This window comes from Mirounga leonina, unplaced genomic scaffold, assembly GCF_011800145.1.
Source record: "Mirounga leonina isolate KUSES-001 unplaced genomic scaffold, KU_Mleo_1.0 Mir_171, whole genome shotgun sequence".
NCBI classification, from domain to species: Eukaryota; Metazoa; Chordata; class Mammalia; order Carnivora; family Phocidae; genus Mirounga; species Mirounga leonina.
In genome coordinates this window covers 6259036-6275411 of record NW_023270436.1, presented here as the reverse complement: position 1 = coordinate 6275411, position 16376 = coordinate 6259036, and the positions used below count along the sequence as shown (strand labels likewise).

General features: G+C 55.1%; 1 protein-coding gene across 3 annotated transcripts in view; it reads left to right on the top strand.

Moving 5' to 3' along the window:
- Positions 1-12901, top strand: part of KMT5A (lysine methyltransferase 5A) — an 18558-nt gene extending 5657 nt beyond the window's left edge. Inside the window, exons 1-8 of one of the 3 annotated variants that reach the window (XM_035016862.1) lie at positions 601-606; positions 929-933; positions 1456-1614; positions 4491-4710; positions 5106-5193; positions 9794-9853; positions 11057-11247; positions 11966-12901. In XM_035016862.1, coding sequence (XP_034872753.1) covers positions 1497-1614; positions 4491-4710; positions 5106-5193; positions 9794-9853; positions 11057-11247; positions 11966-12176 — 888 coding nt within the window. In that variant the 5' untranslated portion in view covers positions 601-606; positions 929-933; positions 1456-1496 and the 3' untranslated portion in view covers positions 12177-12901. Of the gene's footprint in view, positions 1-143; positions 266-600; positions 607-928; positions 934-1455; positions 1615-4490; positions 4711-5105; positions 5194-9793; positions 9854-11056; positions 11248-11965 lie in introns of those variants that run through there. The other 2 variants (XM_035016860.1, XM_035016861.1) reach the window with 2 other exon arrangements.
- The last annotated feature ends 3475 nt before the right edge of the window (positions 12902-16376 follow it).

Genomic DNA, 16376 nt, shown 5'->3' with positions numbered 1-16376 from the left:
CGGGGGGCCCACCGCCGCCAGGCCCTCGGAACATGGCTGCGGCGGGAGGCGCCGCCGCGGCGCCCGGCCCGGGCGGCCCCGCTCCCCGCCCCGCCGCGCCCTGAGCGCCCCCTCCCCCGCTTCCCCCGGGTCCCCCTCTCCAGGCAGGAAGATGTCCAAGCCCCGCGCGGTGGAGGCGGCGGCGGCGGCGGCGGCGGTGGCAGCGACGGCCCCGGGCCCGGAGATGGTGGAGCGGAGGGGCCCGGGGAGGCCCCGCACCAACGGGGTAAGCAGGCACCCTCCCCGCACTCACTCAGCGCGTCCCGAGGGGCCGCGCGGCCGGGCCGCCCCCGCCGGCCCGGCGCCTCGAGCACGTGCGCGCGCCCCGGGACCCCCCGCCCGCGGCCCTGGGCCCAGGGGCGGGGGGTGCGGGCGTGCGGGCGGGGCGCCCGGCTCGGGCAGCTTCCTTTTCTGCGGCCTGCCTGGGAGTGGCGTCCACACTGGCTCCGCCATGACCCTGGCAATATTTGACCTCGGAAAAGTTTGTGTCTTTATGGCATTTCCGCGCCCCGAGACCCAGCTACCTCGGCAGCGGCTGCCTTCCCAGGGTGTGCGGGGCCTGGCCGGGTCCCTCAGAGAGGTCACGGGTCTCGCTGACTTGGTGTTTAAAGGTTCACCAGGCAGAAGGGCCCTAGCAGTGTTTCTGGGGAAGCCCTCCTCCCATTCTGTGCTTACTCAGAGGCGAGGGAGGCCCCACGCCCAGAGACGCCAGCAGTGACCTGTACCGCCCCACCCGCCTGCCCACCCTCCTCCTATTAATGCCAAGATGCCATTTGCAGTAGAGTGACCGCCCTGCATGCGCTGGCTCTAGGCTCTGCTTTTATTGAGCTCTCCACCCCCAACCCCACCCCTCAGTTACCACTGCAGTCCAGTCCCGCAGTCCTGGGAGGCTGCTGGGCCGCGTTGATTTGAGAGGGGCCAGGCTTGGGCACACTGAAGGCTCAGGCAGTAATGACAAGTCCTCCCGGAGGCCTTCAGGACCAAGAAGTGGTTAATCAGATTCCCTGAGGCCTGTTTCTGTGCTGAGAGCTCCTGCAGCTCCTGCCAGGGGAGTTAGCTCCTGCACATAGGCCAGCCCTTCAAATTCTGCAGTTGTTCAGTCCGGGTCATTCTGACCCGACTGCTGCTGGTAGGTTGTCTGCTTCTGGTATACGCCTTGGTATACAGCTGGCTTCCTGCTGGCCAGATGTGTCCTTAGTGACCAGAATTCGAGACCACATGAGTTCAGGAAATGTCTGACTCCGACCTGGGAGATCGTAAACCTTCCACTGTTCTCCCAGGGCTGGCAACTCCTGGTGGCCTGCTTTTGAGAGATGGTGTCGGTGTTTGGTTTCGGTTATTCTGAGAGCCCTTCTCCGCCATTTGCCCTGGGATCTTCTTCTTCAAGCCTCTTTCAGAACATGCATTTGTCGTTTTAGGAGAACGTATTTACCGGGCAATCAAAGATCTATTCCTACATGAGCCCCAACAAATGCTCTGGAATGCGTTCCCCCCTTCAGGAAGAGAACTCAGTTGCACATCACGAAGTCAAATGCCAGGGGAAGCCATTAGCCGGACTCTACAGGAAACGAGAAGGTAAGGCTCTGAAATGGCCCTGTTCTGACCACAGCTGGTCGGGTTGCAGAAGCCTCTCTCCTTCATAATTGTGCACATATATTAAATGTTTATCCAGCCTTTTCAAACCCAAGTTCAAGGGTTTGAACCACGTTCTGTCTTGCTGCTAAGAAACAGACACAGGGGAAGAGAGGCCTGTCCCGGGGTGTGTGCCCTGTCGGTCTAACAGGTTTTCCCTGCTTTCACAAGAGTTAGCATGTCCTTCAAGCTTGAGTGTGTTGCCAAGTTGCAAAAATAACACCTGAGCTGCAGATGAAGAGGCTCACATGTACCCAAAGTACAGAAGTTACGAGTCTGGATGGTACAGGCCAGGTGCTGGCAGCCCTGACTGTGTTGTGTGAACGTAGGGAACCGACTTCCTTCCCTCTTTTGAGCTGGCCTTGACCTCATTTCTGAGTTTCTTTCCACTCAAGAGTTCAGTGCTGCTTTCTGAAGCAGCATGCTCTGTAGTGAGGTTTGGAGTTAAAATATTGAACAAGAACATACATAGTTACTGAAAATTCTGTTCGGCCCTGCAAAGCAAGCTGAAACCTCGTAGAAATCTTGCTCTCTCCCAAATGTTTCCCCTGTTAAAGCTGCAGTGGGGACTAGGAGCTTTCCCCAGTGCACCACGCTCCCTTCTAATTAAAACTTGCCTTAAAGAAGCAGAACTCTGGCTGCCAGGGGCTCCGGACAAGGAAGCCTCGTAATTCATTTCCAGAAAGTGCCATAAGTGATGGTGAGGCCAATGTCCGGGGCCAGATCTGAGCGCCAGGCGTGGGGAAGCCCAGAGCCAGGGGTAGGAGCCGGGCCTCGGCTTGATTCCCCGCCCAGGGCAGTGGGTGATACTGTTTCAGTCAGTCGTCAAATGATTTGGGTTCTAATCCACCTCTGCCACTTCCAAGGAGAGGCTGGGGCAGGTCACTCCGCTTTTCTGAGCCTTCGTTCTTTCATCTTTGAAGTGGGAGGGAGAACTCCTACTTCGCAGGGCTATTCTGAAGATTGACGAAAGCATGGGTGCAGAGGGCTTTGTACAGTGCTCCACACCGGCCCCCCTTCCTGGGCTGGCCTGATCCTTGCTGCATCTGCAGCACTTAGACGAGCCTCCACCGAGGAGGGGCTGGGTGGCGAACGGGCTCTCCCTGGGTGGTGGTCAGGCAGTCTCCCATCCCTCCTGGAGTGGGGTGGAATGTAAATGATCCTCAATGGTGGCATGGTACATAAGCTTATTTGACTTACAGTGTCACTAAATGGCCACAGTTAGGATTTGGGGCCAGATATATTTGAAGGAGAGCCCAAGGGCCAGGCTTTTGTCCTTGATTCTCAACCCTTTTTCTGCTTTGACTCAGACTGACGTGGTCGCTGACGTTCACGGGCATCACGCACTCCTAGGGTTTTTATGGGTGATGTCTTGGACTTCACTCCCTCTGGTTCCACTGAAGGCATGTAAGGCAGTGAGAATGGCCTGGCTGGATTTGGATGTATTTAGTTTTCTTTTTAGCTTATTTATTGAGCTCACATATCATAGTGGTCGCCGTTTTAAAGCATACAGCGCAGTGGTTTTTAGTCTCTGCAGAGACCGGCGCAACCATGACCAGCTGTCTGGTACCAGAACATTTCCTCACTCCACAAAAGAGGCCTTGTGCCCACTAGTCTCTCCTCATACCACCTCTCCCCCAACCCCTGGCAACCACTAATCTACTTTCTATCCCTGTGGATTTGCTGGTTCTGGACGTAAGTAAATGGAATCACGCAGGATCTGTAGTCTTGGGTGTCTGGCTTCTTCCACTCAGCATCATGTTTTCAAGGGCAGGTGTTAGGACTTCGCTCCTTTCCGTGGCTGAATAATATTCCGTCACGTCGATGGACCCCAGAGTACTCACCCAGTCATCAGTGGATGGACATTTGGGTGGTTTCTCCTCTTTGGCTATTGTGAATAAGCTGCCACAAACATTCACATACAGGTTTTTTGTGCGGACATATGTTTTTAATTGTGTTCGCAGCCGCCTAGGCGTGGAATTGCTGGGTCATATGGTAACTCCATGTTGAACTTTTGAACAACTGCCAGACTCTTTTTGAAAGTGACTGCGCCATTTTACGTTCCTACCAGCTATGTATTATTTACTTACTGTTTTTTTTTTAAAGTAAGTCTTTTTTTTTTTTTTTAAGTAAGTCATTTTTTTAAAAAGTGAATCATTCACCGCCACTGGTGCTTCACAACTATTTTTAGTAACGAATCCTTTTTGCCGTCCCTCCCGGCGCCGCACTGACCAGTGTCAGGTCACTGCTGAGAACCACCATGAACGCAGGGCTTTGGCCCCGTTAGAAGAGGAAATGTTTTTCTCTTAAGAGTCTGAAATGAAGCATGCCAGGCGGCTCTTGGGGAAGAGGTCTTTGCTAGGGAAGAAGTTCTGCTTTATTACCTTATTCCTGTCCATCAACGCTGGCCCACTCTGGGAATTTAGCTTTTCTCCTGGGGTCTGCAGGAGATCAGAAACGTTCACAGACTAGATGGGAGCAGTCCTTCCACCATGTCTATCCACTCATCAGGAAGTACACTGCAAATATCTTACTATTTTATTTGTCAGCGATACTTCAGTAAAGCTGAAGAAAAAAAAAATAAAAAAGATGCAGACGAACAGCTCTGCCCAGTGTGTGGGTCCGAAAGGAAAGCTACATGCTTCTCCCCCGGAAGCCCTTGGCAGACACGGGGTCTCACAGGCGGGGGGCACTGCGACTGGCACACCCAGGGTCCTCTCTCCTCTGAAAGCCTGTCTTAGAATGCAGCTGAGGGTTGAGAGATTGGGACACGGAGAGTGGACTCTAACCCTCTGTCTTTCCCCACGCTCTGCCTGCAGAGAAGAGAAACAGTGGGAACGCGGTACGGAGCACCATGAAGTCCGAGGAACAGAAGCTCAAAGACGCCAGGAGAGGTCCCCTGGCACCTTTTCCAAACCAAAAATCTGAAGCAGCAGAACCTCCAAAAACTCCGACCTCGTCTTGTGATCCTGCCATTGCCGCCGTGGCCAAGCCAGCCCTGAAAAAGCCCGTCAAGGGCAAACAGGCCCCTCGGAAAAAGTAAGTGCCTTCCGGAGCCCTTCCCCTGCCACGGCGCAGCATGCTGCTTCTCACCCCAGTGGCCCCGGCTCAGGTGCTCGCTAGGGGGAGCAGGGCCCCCGCCCGGCGTCTGTGTCATCGGGGCTCAGGTGCCGTGCGTCACCACCAGGGACACCGTTACTTGTCAGCATGTCAGTCTGGCCCGAGTCCAGAGCTCAGGAGCTCCCCCCACCCCCCGAGGAGGCAACCTGTCTTTTGACGCTCCGATGCCCCCTTGGGCAGGTGAGCCTGCGTGAGCGCAGGTCCCGGTGGACAGAGGTGTGGAAGTGACATGATCGCTGAGGAGTGGCGTGCCTCTGGGCTGAGTGCGTCTTCAGTGCTCATCCTTGTTTTCTCCTCTACCCTTCCCACCCCAGAGCTCAAGGGAAGACGCAGCAGAACCGCAAACTCACGGATTTCTACCCCGTGCGCAGGAGCTCCCGGAAGAGCAAAGCTGAGCTGCAGGTAGAGGCCGCGGCTTTCCTCCGGGCTCGCGGGGCGGGCGGGCGCGTTCTCTGTGGCGGCCGGGGCCTAGCGGGCGTCATCCTGACGTTGGGGGTCACCCGAGGCTCGGCACGACGCCTCCGTGAAGGCGCGTGGCGTGGCGCGGCCGGCGGTCCGGTGACAGCATCTTGTCCAGGCGTGTGGGCGGGGCCGAGGGAGCCTGGGACCCCGGGGGGCCGCGTGTTCTTGGCGAGGCTTGTCCGTGGCGCGTCTCAAGGGGGCACGGAGCAGTGGCTTGGAAGCCACTCATGGTTGTACGACTCGGGCCAGTCACGCGTCTGCTCTGTGCCTCGGTCGCCCCGTGTGTCCAGCGGGACAACAAAGCACTAGCTTGTAGGGGTGTAGCCGGGAGGGCCGGTGCACTGGGGCACGAGGAGCTGGGAACCGGGCCTGGCCCCCGGGGGGCACCGGCCAGCGGTTACACTGCTGCAGTTGCTCCCATAGCTGTCACTTCCCGTGGCGCCTCTGTCCTCACTCCCCCGGGCTGTGGCCCTAGGAGGTGGGAAGAGCAGGCCGGGCCCCCGGGTCTGTAGGCTGCGAGCCGGCTCCGCAGTCGGCCGTCCGGCGGCAGCGGGTCGGTGTTTGGCGCGGGGAGGTGGGGTCCTGGCCTTTCTGTTGAGGAGACGGACCCCAGGACCCCGGGCGCCGTGTGCCCTGCAGCCCTCCGCCCACCCGCACCCTCACAGCCAGCCGGGGGGCAGGAGCAGAGCTCGGATTGCCGCCCCCACAGAGCGGCGGGGAAGTTCCATGCGCACCGCCTCCCCCCCAGCCTCCTCCTTGAGGCCTTGTCGGTTTTAGCTTTTCAACCTGAACTAGACTCCTTCCGCATTTTGTGGGTGAAAACCATAGATGCAGATACGGCAATTTAGCATTCTGTTGCTCTGCTTATTTGAATTGATGAGGCTTCCTTTAAAATAAATGAGAGAAGGGGTCCATCCCCCGCCCCCCAGAGAGCAGCTTTGGCTTTATTTCTTTAGAAAGGCAATGTCTTTGAGCCAAGAACAAGCTGTTATAAAACGTTTGCCTGCAGCGGGAGGCCGTGCTAGGTCGGTCTCAGACAGCACTGCGGAGGGCGAGGTGGTGCCAGGCCCCGGAACCCCAAACACCTCCCAGCCGCAGTCGGGGCTGCGGTGCCCACACAGGGAGCGCTGGGGGTTCGCCGAGGCCTGCCACGGGCTGCAGAGCGGGGGCAGCTCAGTTTGCCTTTTTAATGAAAAAGAAGGGCTTTTCTGGCTGGAGGAGGGACATGATGCAGGTCTGCAAAATGTCGCAGCAGATGAGCAGAAGGGAGCAGACACTCACTTCTCCGAAGCTTGGTCTGCAGCTAGTAAGCTCGCCATGTCACCAGACAGAGAGCCAGTGGCGAGGAGAGCCGTGCCGCGCTCCGCTTGTTTGGGGCGGCTCTGCTGAGTGAACTCCAGGGCCGGGGGGCTGCTGGCCCGGCGGGAAGGCGGCTGTTGGCTGAGGTAGCGAGGCTGTGGTTGGCCAGGGCGGCGTCTTCTCTGGATGGCACAGGTGAAGCTCGAGGGTGGGGCAGCTGGGCCTCATCTGAGGCGTGAGGTCAGTCCTGCCCTGCCTGCTCTTTGAGGCCCCAGAAACCACGGCCCAGGCACAGGGGGCATAAGAGGGGGCTGGGGGTAGCCAGAGGAGAAACTAAAATTAAAACCTTTGCGGATACTTAACTGAGTTTGAAGGCAGAGCGGGCAGGGCCGGGGCCAGGGAAGAGGGTGGACACTGGGCCTTGGAGAGATACCCTGAACCCCTCGTTGTTTTGCTGCAGGGGCCCCTTAGCTGGTTGGCCTGCTTGTGGGTGGGGTGACAGCCTGCACTGGGGCAGTGCCCCGGCTTCTTTCTCCCCAGCCCAGCCCCGGGCCTGATGTGCAGAGCAGGCTCGACCTAATTCAGACCTTGCTTACCTCCCACTCAGTCCGCCTCTAGCAACCCCATCCCCACCCCTGCCCTGCCCAGGCTGCTGCCTGCCTGAATTCTCTTCGGAAGCCTGGAGCTGGATGGTGCATGCCCCCAAGCACTGAGCCTCCAGAACGAAACTCAGACTGCGGCTCTGCATTCAGGGCATCTAGCCTGCGCCCAGCTTCCCCCAGCTCAGCTCCTCTTGCCTCGTTAAGTCCCAGCAGGAAAGTCCCCGGGTGCCTAGCCCACCATCAATCCCGGTTACAGAGCTCACTGCATTTCTCCCTGGTCTGGTCTTCTCCACACACTAATTTTTCAGCAAGGTGGTTGTGTGAGTGATGTGTATGTGTTGATGTTGCCGTTGCTTGAGGGCTTACTTCGTGCCAGGCACTGTTCTCGGCCAGGATATCCCACGGCATACAAGCTCTCCTGTCCTCAGGGAGCTTATATTCAAGTGGAGAGTGTTTTAAAAAAAACAACCACCAAAAAATAAGGTAATTTCAGATAGTCCTTTGACATTAATTTCATACAACAGAGTAGTGTGAAAGCACAGTGAGGCTAAGGCTACTTTAGCTACAGTAGTCAGGGAAATTTCACTGAGGGAGGTGCCTTTTGAACAGAGCTTAGAAAGAAGGGAGGACACAAGCCAGGTGAATGGATTGGGGAAAGGGTGTTCCAGGGAGGAGGAAGAGCACGTGCAAAGGCCCCGACGCAGGAACTAGCCTGGCCCTCTAAGAGAGTCATCAGTGTGGCCAGAATGTGGGAGAAGGGGTGAAGATGGCTGCTGAGGTAGGGCTGGGACCCTGCAGAGCCTTACAGGCCATGGGAAAAGGGGGTTTTATCCCCGTAGCAGTGAGAAGGTATGGAAAAGCTTTTGCTTCTCTCTTTTTTTTTTTTAAGATTTATTTATTCATTTGAGAGGGGGAGGGACAGAGGGAGAGAGAGAGAGTCTCAAGCAGAGTCCCACTGAGTGCAGAGCCCAACGCGGGGCTCGATCTCACGACCCTGAGATCATGACCTGAGCCAAAACCAAGAGCTGGGCACTCAACACACTGCACCACCCAGGCACCCCAAGCTTTTGCTTCTCTTTAAATAAATTTTTTATTTTGGAATAATTTTAGATTTATAGAGGAGTTGCAGAGATAGTGCAGAGTACCCCCATAGACCGTTTACTCGGTTTCCCCATCATTAACACCTTCCATACACTGTCCTGGTACATTTGTCACAGTGAACCAACATTGGCCCATTACTATTCAGTAAACTTTTTGGAAGGCTTTAAGCAGGGAAATGACATGATCTTATGTACATTTTTATTTTATTTTATTTTTATTTATTTGAGAGTGAAAGAGCACACAAGCGGGGGGAAGGGACAGAGGGAGCAGGGAGCCCGACGCGGGGCTCGATCCCAGGACCCCGAGATCATGACCTGAGCCGAAGGCAGACGTTAACGACTGAGCCACCCAGGCGTCCCATTTTTTATTTATTTTTTAAAGATTTATTTATTTGAGAGAGAAAGAGCAAGTGAGAGTGGGGGGCAGGAAGGGAAGAGAGAGAATTTCAAGCAGACTCCCTGCAGAGCACAGAGCCTGATGGTGGGGCTCGATCCCATGACCCCAAGAGATCACGACCTGAGCCAAAACCAAGAGTCGGATGCTTAACCGACTGAGCTGCCCAGGCGCCCCTTACGTAGCTTTTTACAAGACCCCTCTGGCTGCTGTGTGGGGAATAGAGTGAAGGGGTGGTCAGAGCGGACGCCAGGAGCCCGGGGAGGTGGCCATGAAAGCGCTGGGGTGTGGGCTGGAGGCAGGCTGTCTGGTGTGGCTCTTGCGCGGCGTCTGTAAACCTACAGAGACCCGGGCTCCGCGTCACGCCACAGGCGTTCAGTACATCCACGTGGAGAGGGACCGAGTCCATGCGCGCTGTGGGTGGGGGCCACCGGCCCGGCTGGGTCTGTGCTCGGCGCTGGGTGGAGGCCTCGCCTCTGAGCCCAGCCGTGGCAGCCAGTGGAGGGCCTGGGCTTCTGGTGGTCTCTGTGTGGCTCCCCGTGCCTCCCCACAGTCCCGGGCACTTGGATCTGGGAGGGAGGTGGTGGCCCCGAGGGGCCGGTAGGGCCAGGAGTGTCCACTCCTGTCTGACTTCTTTGTTCAGGGTGGTCCTGCCTCTTGGGGGTGGGAGGCATGTTCTCATCCATAGCAGTGGCTTCATGGAGACCCAGGTCAAAGTTCCTGAACCAGGGTGCCAACAGGGGCCATCAGACAGGAGGGACGTGACTGACGTACACCCGCCCCTTCGAAAGGCACAGCCTCTCATCTGCCCTAGTCGATTTTATATGAAGTCAAGAGTCATGATTTTTTCATGTTGGCAATTTAGATGGTTTAAAAAACACTGCACGTGCCAAATAGAACCCAACCCCCAACCCAGTTCTGCAGTCGGGCCACCACTGCGTCCCTCCTGGTCCATTTGAGCCCCAGGTGGCAAACTGTCCACAACAGATGGGCAGTGAGAGACAGATGGCGCTGTGGGGCATGGGCGTCTTTGGGGACTGATGTCACGGAGGCCAGCCGTGAGTGACCTGCGGGTGGTCCAGGCTGCCCAGAGTGGCCCAGGAGAGAATGCTGAAGTGCTTCTTGTTTCTCTTCCCTCCACCCAGTCTGAAGAAAGGAAAAGAATAGACGAGTTGATTGAAAGTGGGAAGGAAGAAGGAATGAAGGTAAGGGGCAGCAGGGTCTACTGCTCGGAGGCTGAGGCTGGAAGGTACACCGCCCCCCCCCCCCCCCGCCCCAGCGCCCAGCGGCCGGCGGGTTGCCGTAACCCCGTTAACAGTCACTGCGTCTAGTCAGACTCTTAGGTTGTCAAGGGGCCAGATACGAAATCTGCCCAGGGAGCATCTCGGGAAGGAAACACTAATGGTTTTTATATGGGAAACGTTATCCTGAGAAACCTTTTTAAGATTGCGGTAAAATATGTATAACATAAAACGTACCATTTTAACCCGTTTAAAGTGTACAATTCCATGTCGTTAAGTACGTTCACAGTGTTGTGTAACTGTCATCCCTGTCTAGTTCCAGAATTTTCTCATCCTCCCAAATGGAAACCCTGCACCCAGTAGCCGTGACCCCCCACTCCCCCAGCCCCAGCTGTGTGTCTGTGGATTTGCCTGTTCTGGACATGTCATGTGAATGGAGTCACAGAGTAGATGGCCTGTCGTAGCTGGCTTTCTTTCATTTAGCATGAGGCCTGGGCAAACATTTTTCCTAAACTGTTTTCCTGGGAAACGACAGGGCCCAAGAAATTTCCTTTATTCTCATGTATTGCAAACACTGGGTGGATGAGAGGGGCGGAGCCCTACAGTGGCCACCAGGTGGGTCTGGGCTGGGACTCGAGGGTCAGAAAAAAGCTCCAGTTCCACACACCCATCCAGGAGGACCCGAACTTAAGTCTGGGCCCCGCAAGCGGTCACCCTGCAACCCCATTTGTAACGGAGTGAGGAGAAGCACGGGAGGGTAAATTCCAGAAAAAAGGAGACACTTGGAACACGGGGTCCTACTGCTCCCCAGAAGAGGCCACGTGTGTGGATGTGAGTTGGGCTTTATCACTTCCCCGCCACGTGGCCTTGGACGTGGTTCTGCCTCTCCGAGTCTCCGTTCCCTCCTCTACAAACTGGGGCAACACCCGCCCGGCAGGTCTCTCCGGAGGCTCACATGTAACAGTGCTTTGCAAAGAGCACGAGGGACCCTTGTGGGGTGATGGGTTGTGGCGACGGTGGAACAGAACAGCTTTTATCCGGTTCATCCTGCCCGCCGTGCTGTGTCCGTAGCGCGGGATCTAGGGCACACCTCGGCGAGGGGGGCAAGCCCGGGCCGCTGGCCCTGCGCGGGGTCAGGAAGCAGCGCTTCTCCTCACCTCCCGACAGATTGACCTCATCGACGGCAAGGGCAGGGGTGTGATCGCCACCAAGCAGTTCTCCCGGGGCGAGTTTGTGGTCGAGTACCACGGGGACCTCATCGAGATCACCGACGCCAAGAAGCGGGAGGCTCTGTATGCACAGGACCCCTCGACGGGCTGCTACATGTACTATTTTCAGTATCTGAGCAAAACCTACTGGTAAGTCCGCTGGAGCTTCAAGTGGCTTTTCCGTGTCCTGGCAGAGGACAGGCCTCCGGGCCGGGAGCCACGAGGGCATCCTGCTTCTGGCTTCACTCTCGCTACGTCTTTTTTTTCCAAGCCGCGAAGCAGCTCTCCCCCACTTGCCATTTTACCATGTGGGGTTGGAGCTGTTCCGGCTGCCGTCTGAGCAGACGAGAAGCAGAAGCGGGCTAGGCGGGGACGGTCCGCTCCGAGGCTCACCAGGCCGCGCGCTCTCGTGGCCTGCAGCCAGAGCAGCTCTAGAAATCCCTGGCTGCTCCTTTCCCCATATGGCCGGTGCACTCGATTGGGGTGGTTTTTGTTTTTTTTTTTTTTTTATTAGGCTCTATTTTTCTGAGCGGTTTTAGGTCCCCCAGTAAAATGGAGCAGGGGGTACGGAGAGTTCCCGAAGCTCCCTGACTCCCCACACGCGCAGCTTCCCCCACTACCAGCCGAGTTGATTTGTACTCATTTATCTGTTATGCACTTGCCTCACGCGCCCCCACAAAGAGCCTTTTGCGTTCCTGCTGCCTCCCACCCGGTGCCTCCCCGGGCTCTTAAAGATGGTTTTTTGATTTGAACTGCTTTCCCCGAAACGCGGCCATAAATCGACATCCCACCGGAGTCGAGAGCTGGCGTGACTGGGATCAAAAGCCCCTTTGTCAGTGTAATCCTCTGTCGCCCTCCCTCCCGCCAGTGTGGATGCGACTAGAGAGACAAATCGCCTGGGACGACTGATCAATCACAGTAAATGTGGAAACTGCCAAACCAAACTGCACGACATCGACGGCGTGCCTCACCTCATCCTCATCGCCTCCCGCGACATCAAGGCGGGGGAGGAGCTCCTGTACGACTACGGGGACCGCAGCCGCGCCTCCATCGAAGCGCACCCCTGGCTGAAGCATTAACCTCCCGCCCTCCCCGCCCCTCCCTCCTCCCACGGACAAAATGCCCTCAAAGGGAATTGAGTTTTTGGGTTTTTTTTTTTTACACACTTAATCTTAGCAGATTACTTCAGATGTTTTTAAAAAGTATATTAAGATGCCTTTTCACTGTAGTATTTAAATATCTGTTGCAGGTTTCCAAGGTGGACTGGAACAGATGGCCTTATATTACCAAAACTTTTATATTCTAGTTGTTTTGTACCTTTTTTGCATACAAGTCACACGTTCGTGCTTCCCGTGCATGCAGTCGAGGACGCAGCACAGGTTTTAGAGGAAAGAGTGAACATGAACTAGGAGGCCGGGTGACGCCCGCCTCCCGCCGAGGAGCCAGGACTCTCCTCCCCACGCCCCCGCCGCGACTCCCGAGGCCCGGCCGGGGTGTTCCCAAGCTCTTGTTTTCCTGACGTCTGGACAGGCGCACATGGAAGTGTATGAATATTTCTTAAAAAGGTTTTGCAGTAAGCTAGTCTTCCCCTCTGCTTTCTCGAAAGCTTACTGACCCAGGGGCCCCGGGCGCGGGCCGGGCCTAGGTTTACTCTTCCACGGGCGCCGCTTTTCTGGGCACCTTGAAGCTTCAGGGCGGGTAATCAGAGTAGATGTGGGCAGGGAAAAGCATCGCTTGCTCGCCCTGCCGGGGCAGGGTTTCCCAGAACTGGGTTAATTCTTTATAGAAATGTGAACACTGAATTTATTTTAAAAAAAAAATGATAATAAAAATTTAAAAATTTTAAAAAGACAAAAAAAAAAAAAGAAAAAAACCACAGAAAACAACTTACATGTATATAGGTCTTGAAGTGAGTGAAGTGGCTGCGTTTTTTCTTCTTTTTTCTTTCTTTTTTTTTTTTTTTTGTTTTGTTTTGGTTTGGTTTTTGTTTTTGTAGAAGAGATTTGAGATGGTACTCTATTCTAATCAAAAATAAAAGTTTTGTAGCGGGACCAGAAATTACTTACCCATCATCACCCCCCTCCCCCCACCCTGACCCAATTCCAATGGGTTGAAAGTTCCAGACCTGCTGTCAGGCTTTCTGTTTGTCAGACCACCTGGTGTCCTTCCTGCAAAAATGAAGATGCAGCCATGAACCGAAGAGGGAACCCGCAGACCCTGAAATGCAGGGCCCCTACCCCAGCCGCTGGTGCACCAGCGGAGTGGGCAGGCCCAGCAGCCCAGGGATCAAGGCTAAGGGTACAGTTTTCACCTTGACTGTGATGCAGGAGGAGTAGGTAGCTTCCTCCCTCTTGAAGGGGGACCTATTCTCACTCTGGTAACCTGCAGTCCAGGGGGCCGTGGCTCTGGATCCATGACCTGGGGTCTCCCAACCTCCCCTGGTCCCAGGTAAATGTGAATGGAGACAGGTATGAGAGCCTGTCCTCAACCTTGATGCCCCCACCGGCGTCACCACGGTGCTACCTAAGAAAGTCTCCCCTCCCCCCCCCCACACTTGCCTGGTCAGTGGTCAGAGAATTGGAGGAGGATCCGACAGAGTGTGTAAATGTGAGATAAAATGTCTTGGTTGTACCTGTTTGTGGTTTAGCTTTGTATTTAAAAAAAAAAAAAGGAAATAACTTGAAAATTATTTGTCATCATAAAAATGAAACAAAAATTAAAATATTTATTGCCAGGCGAGGCCACCTGTGTGTCTGTTTTTTACATGGCAGAGGATTGGAATTTTCTGCTTCACTTTACAAAAGGGCTACACACTACACAGCAGGGGTACCCGGCTGGCTCAGTCGGTAGAGCGTGCAACTCTTGATCTCGGGGTTGTGGGTTCAAGCCCCATGTTGGGTGCAGAGATTACTTAAAAATAAAATCTTTTCTGAAAAAAGGGTTACGGAGCAGTATGTGTCTGTCTTGGTGAATGGCCTCCTAGGGGGACAGTCTCTTCATTGTACAGTGGGGGTCATAGGTGCCAGAGAAGATTAAAAACTAATGCATGTTGAATCCTCCCTGAGAACAACTGGCATCATCATCTGCACCCTGTCTTGGCGGGAAGCCCCTCCTACCAGTCCAGATCTCTGTGCCCACCAGCCGCCCGCACTCGAGGCGGACAGAGTCCTTGGTGGACAAGCAGAAGATCCGGCACCAGGAGCAGCTGTGTTGGCCAGCCTGTCACCTTGCACAAATCCCTTTCCTTTTCCAAAGCTTGACCATCACACGGAAACAGCCTCTGCCCTGCTGACGTGCAGGGGTGTCCTGAGGATTCAGCCGTCATGGATGACTGCATCTTCACCTTGGAGGGAACAGGGTGCACTCGGCCCTGGAACAGCCGGCTGTGTGACCTTGGGCAGGTGACAGCTCTGTGTGCGTCACCTCCCCCCTGGGCGACATGGAGCCATTCTGGTGTGCGCATGCGGGTGATTGCGTTACAGGAGTTCGTACGGGGAAAGCATGTGGAGCACCGCCTCGCACCTAGATACCCCGCAGTCATCCATGTTTGCTGTTAGGATTGAAACTTGGCTTTTTTCAGGGCACCTGGGTGGCTCAGTCGGTTAAGCATCTGCGTTTGGCTCAGGTCATGATCTCAGGGTCCCTGCTCAGCGGGGAGTCTGCTTCTCCCTCTGTCCCTCCCCCTCCCCCTGCTTGTGCTCTGTCTCTCTCTCTCTCTCTCTCAAATAAATAAAATCTATAAAGGAAAGAGAGCGAGAAAGAAAGCAAAGAAAGAAAAAAAGAAAAAGAAAAAAAAACTGCGTTGTTTGTACCATTCACTGTTTGCAAGTACCCGGGACTGATAGCTAAGAGCCTCCGAGCTCTGATATTTAGTTGCTGTATTTACTTATTCATTTTTAAAAATGATTTCTACAGCAACCACTTCTTGTGCCTTGTGAAACCTGGCTTGGAAACCCACTTCTCAGCTGGTTCCTCCCAATGCTGGGTTTGGAGAAGGAAGCCCGCAGCATGGGAGCAGTTTTAGCAGTTTTCCGTGGTCACACCGGGCCCCAGCTCCAGGAGAAATGCTCCCGGGATTACCTTCTGGAACTCCCACACCCCAGTGTCTGATTTGACCAAGAGTTGCTAAAATCTGAGCACTCTTTATTGTCTTTTTTTTTTTTTTTTTTTAGTTTCCCCCAGGGATACACAGGAACCAGGGCTGTTTTAACTTGACATTTCTCTCGGAGTGGGTTTTCTTGCCTTATCTATCTCCACGAGGGAGAAAGAGGCAGCTGAGCATTTATACAGGGGGACCCCCAGGTCTGGAAATGCAGGTAATATGTATTAATGGCTTACAGACAGCAACGCACGATGATCTGTCTGCTTCTAGACTTTCTGGTTGTCCTACAGCCTGGAGACAAGGAGATGGAAACCGAAGCAAGAATGGCTCAGGTATGGGAAGTGGGCTGCCATCGTTGGGACTCCAGGATGTAAGGCTGGTGCCTTGGAGGGTGGACTTTACATGTCATTCCCAGGAGCTGAGTCTGCTCTGCACTCCTGCAAAAGACAGAGTGTTCCCCCCCCGTCCCTGCCCCCCCCCCCACTCTCTCTCTCTCTCTCTCTCTCTCTGTTCTGTGGTCTCACTGCCCCTGTGTGCGGTCTGCCCAGCCTCTGCATGAGGGTTCTGAAGGCAGGATGCATAGATCCGATTTCCCAGCCAGCTCTCACCTCCAAGGCACAGAAAAGCTTTCCCCTCCCTCCCCCTGTGAAGAGGGGAGCACGCCGTGAGGATGACAGCGTCATCTGGGGTTAGAAATCAGGAGCCCCTCATCAACAGCTCTGCCAGGATGGCATTCTGGACCAGCCTGAGCGGGGCCAGCATTTCTTGGGGGACAGAGTGGGTGAAGCCTGGGTTGTGGAGTTTACCTCTGGGTTCGGGTCCGACTTTGGAGCTGGGATCCTGGACGAGCTCCTCAGCCCCACTGTGCCGTCACCTTGAGTGAACCACGGGAATGATGACACCCATCCCACAGAGGGACAGTGAGGCAGTGGGCAAAAAGTCCTCCAAGTGGTGTAGCGAGACACACATTCATTATCAACATGAGTGCTTTTTGAGAAGAAGGGCACGTTGCACGTTGCAGGTACGAACCCAGGCCTCAGAATCAGGCCCGCACGTGCATCTTGGGCAGCCACTTCCTAGCTCTGTGACCTCGTGTGCTTTCATCTTTTGGAGTTTCACTTTCCGAATCTGTACGCTGGCGGGTTAGTGCTGGTCCCCAGCTCCCCGAGTCGTTACA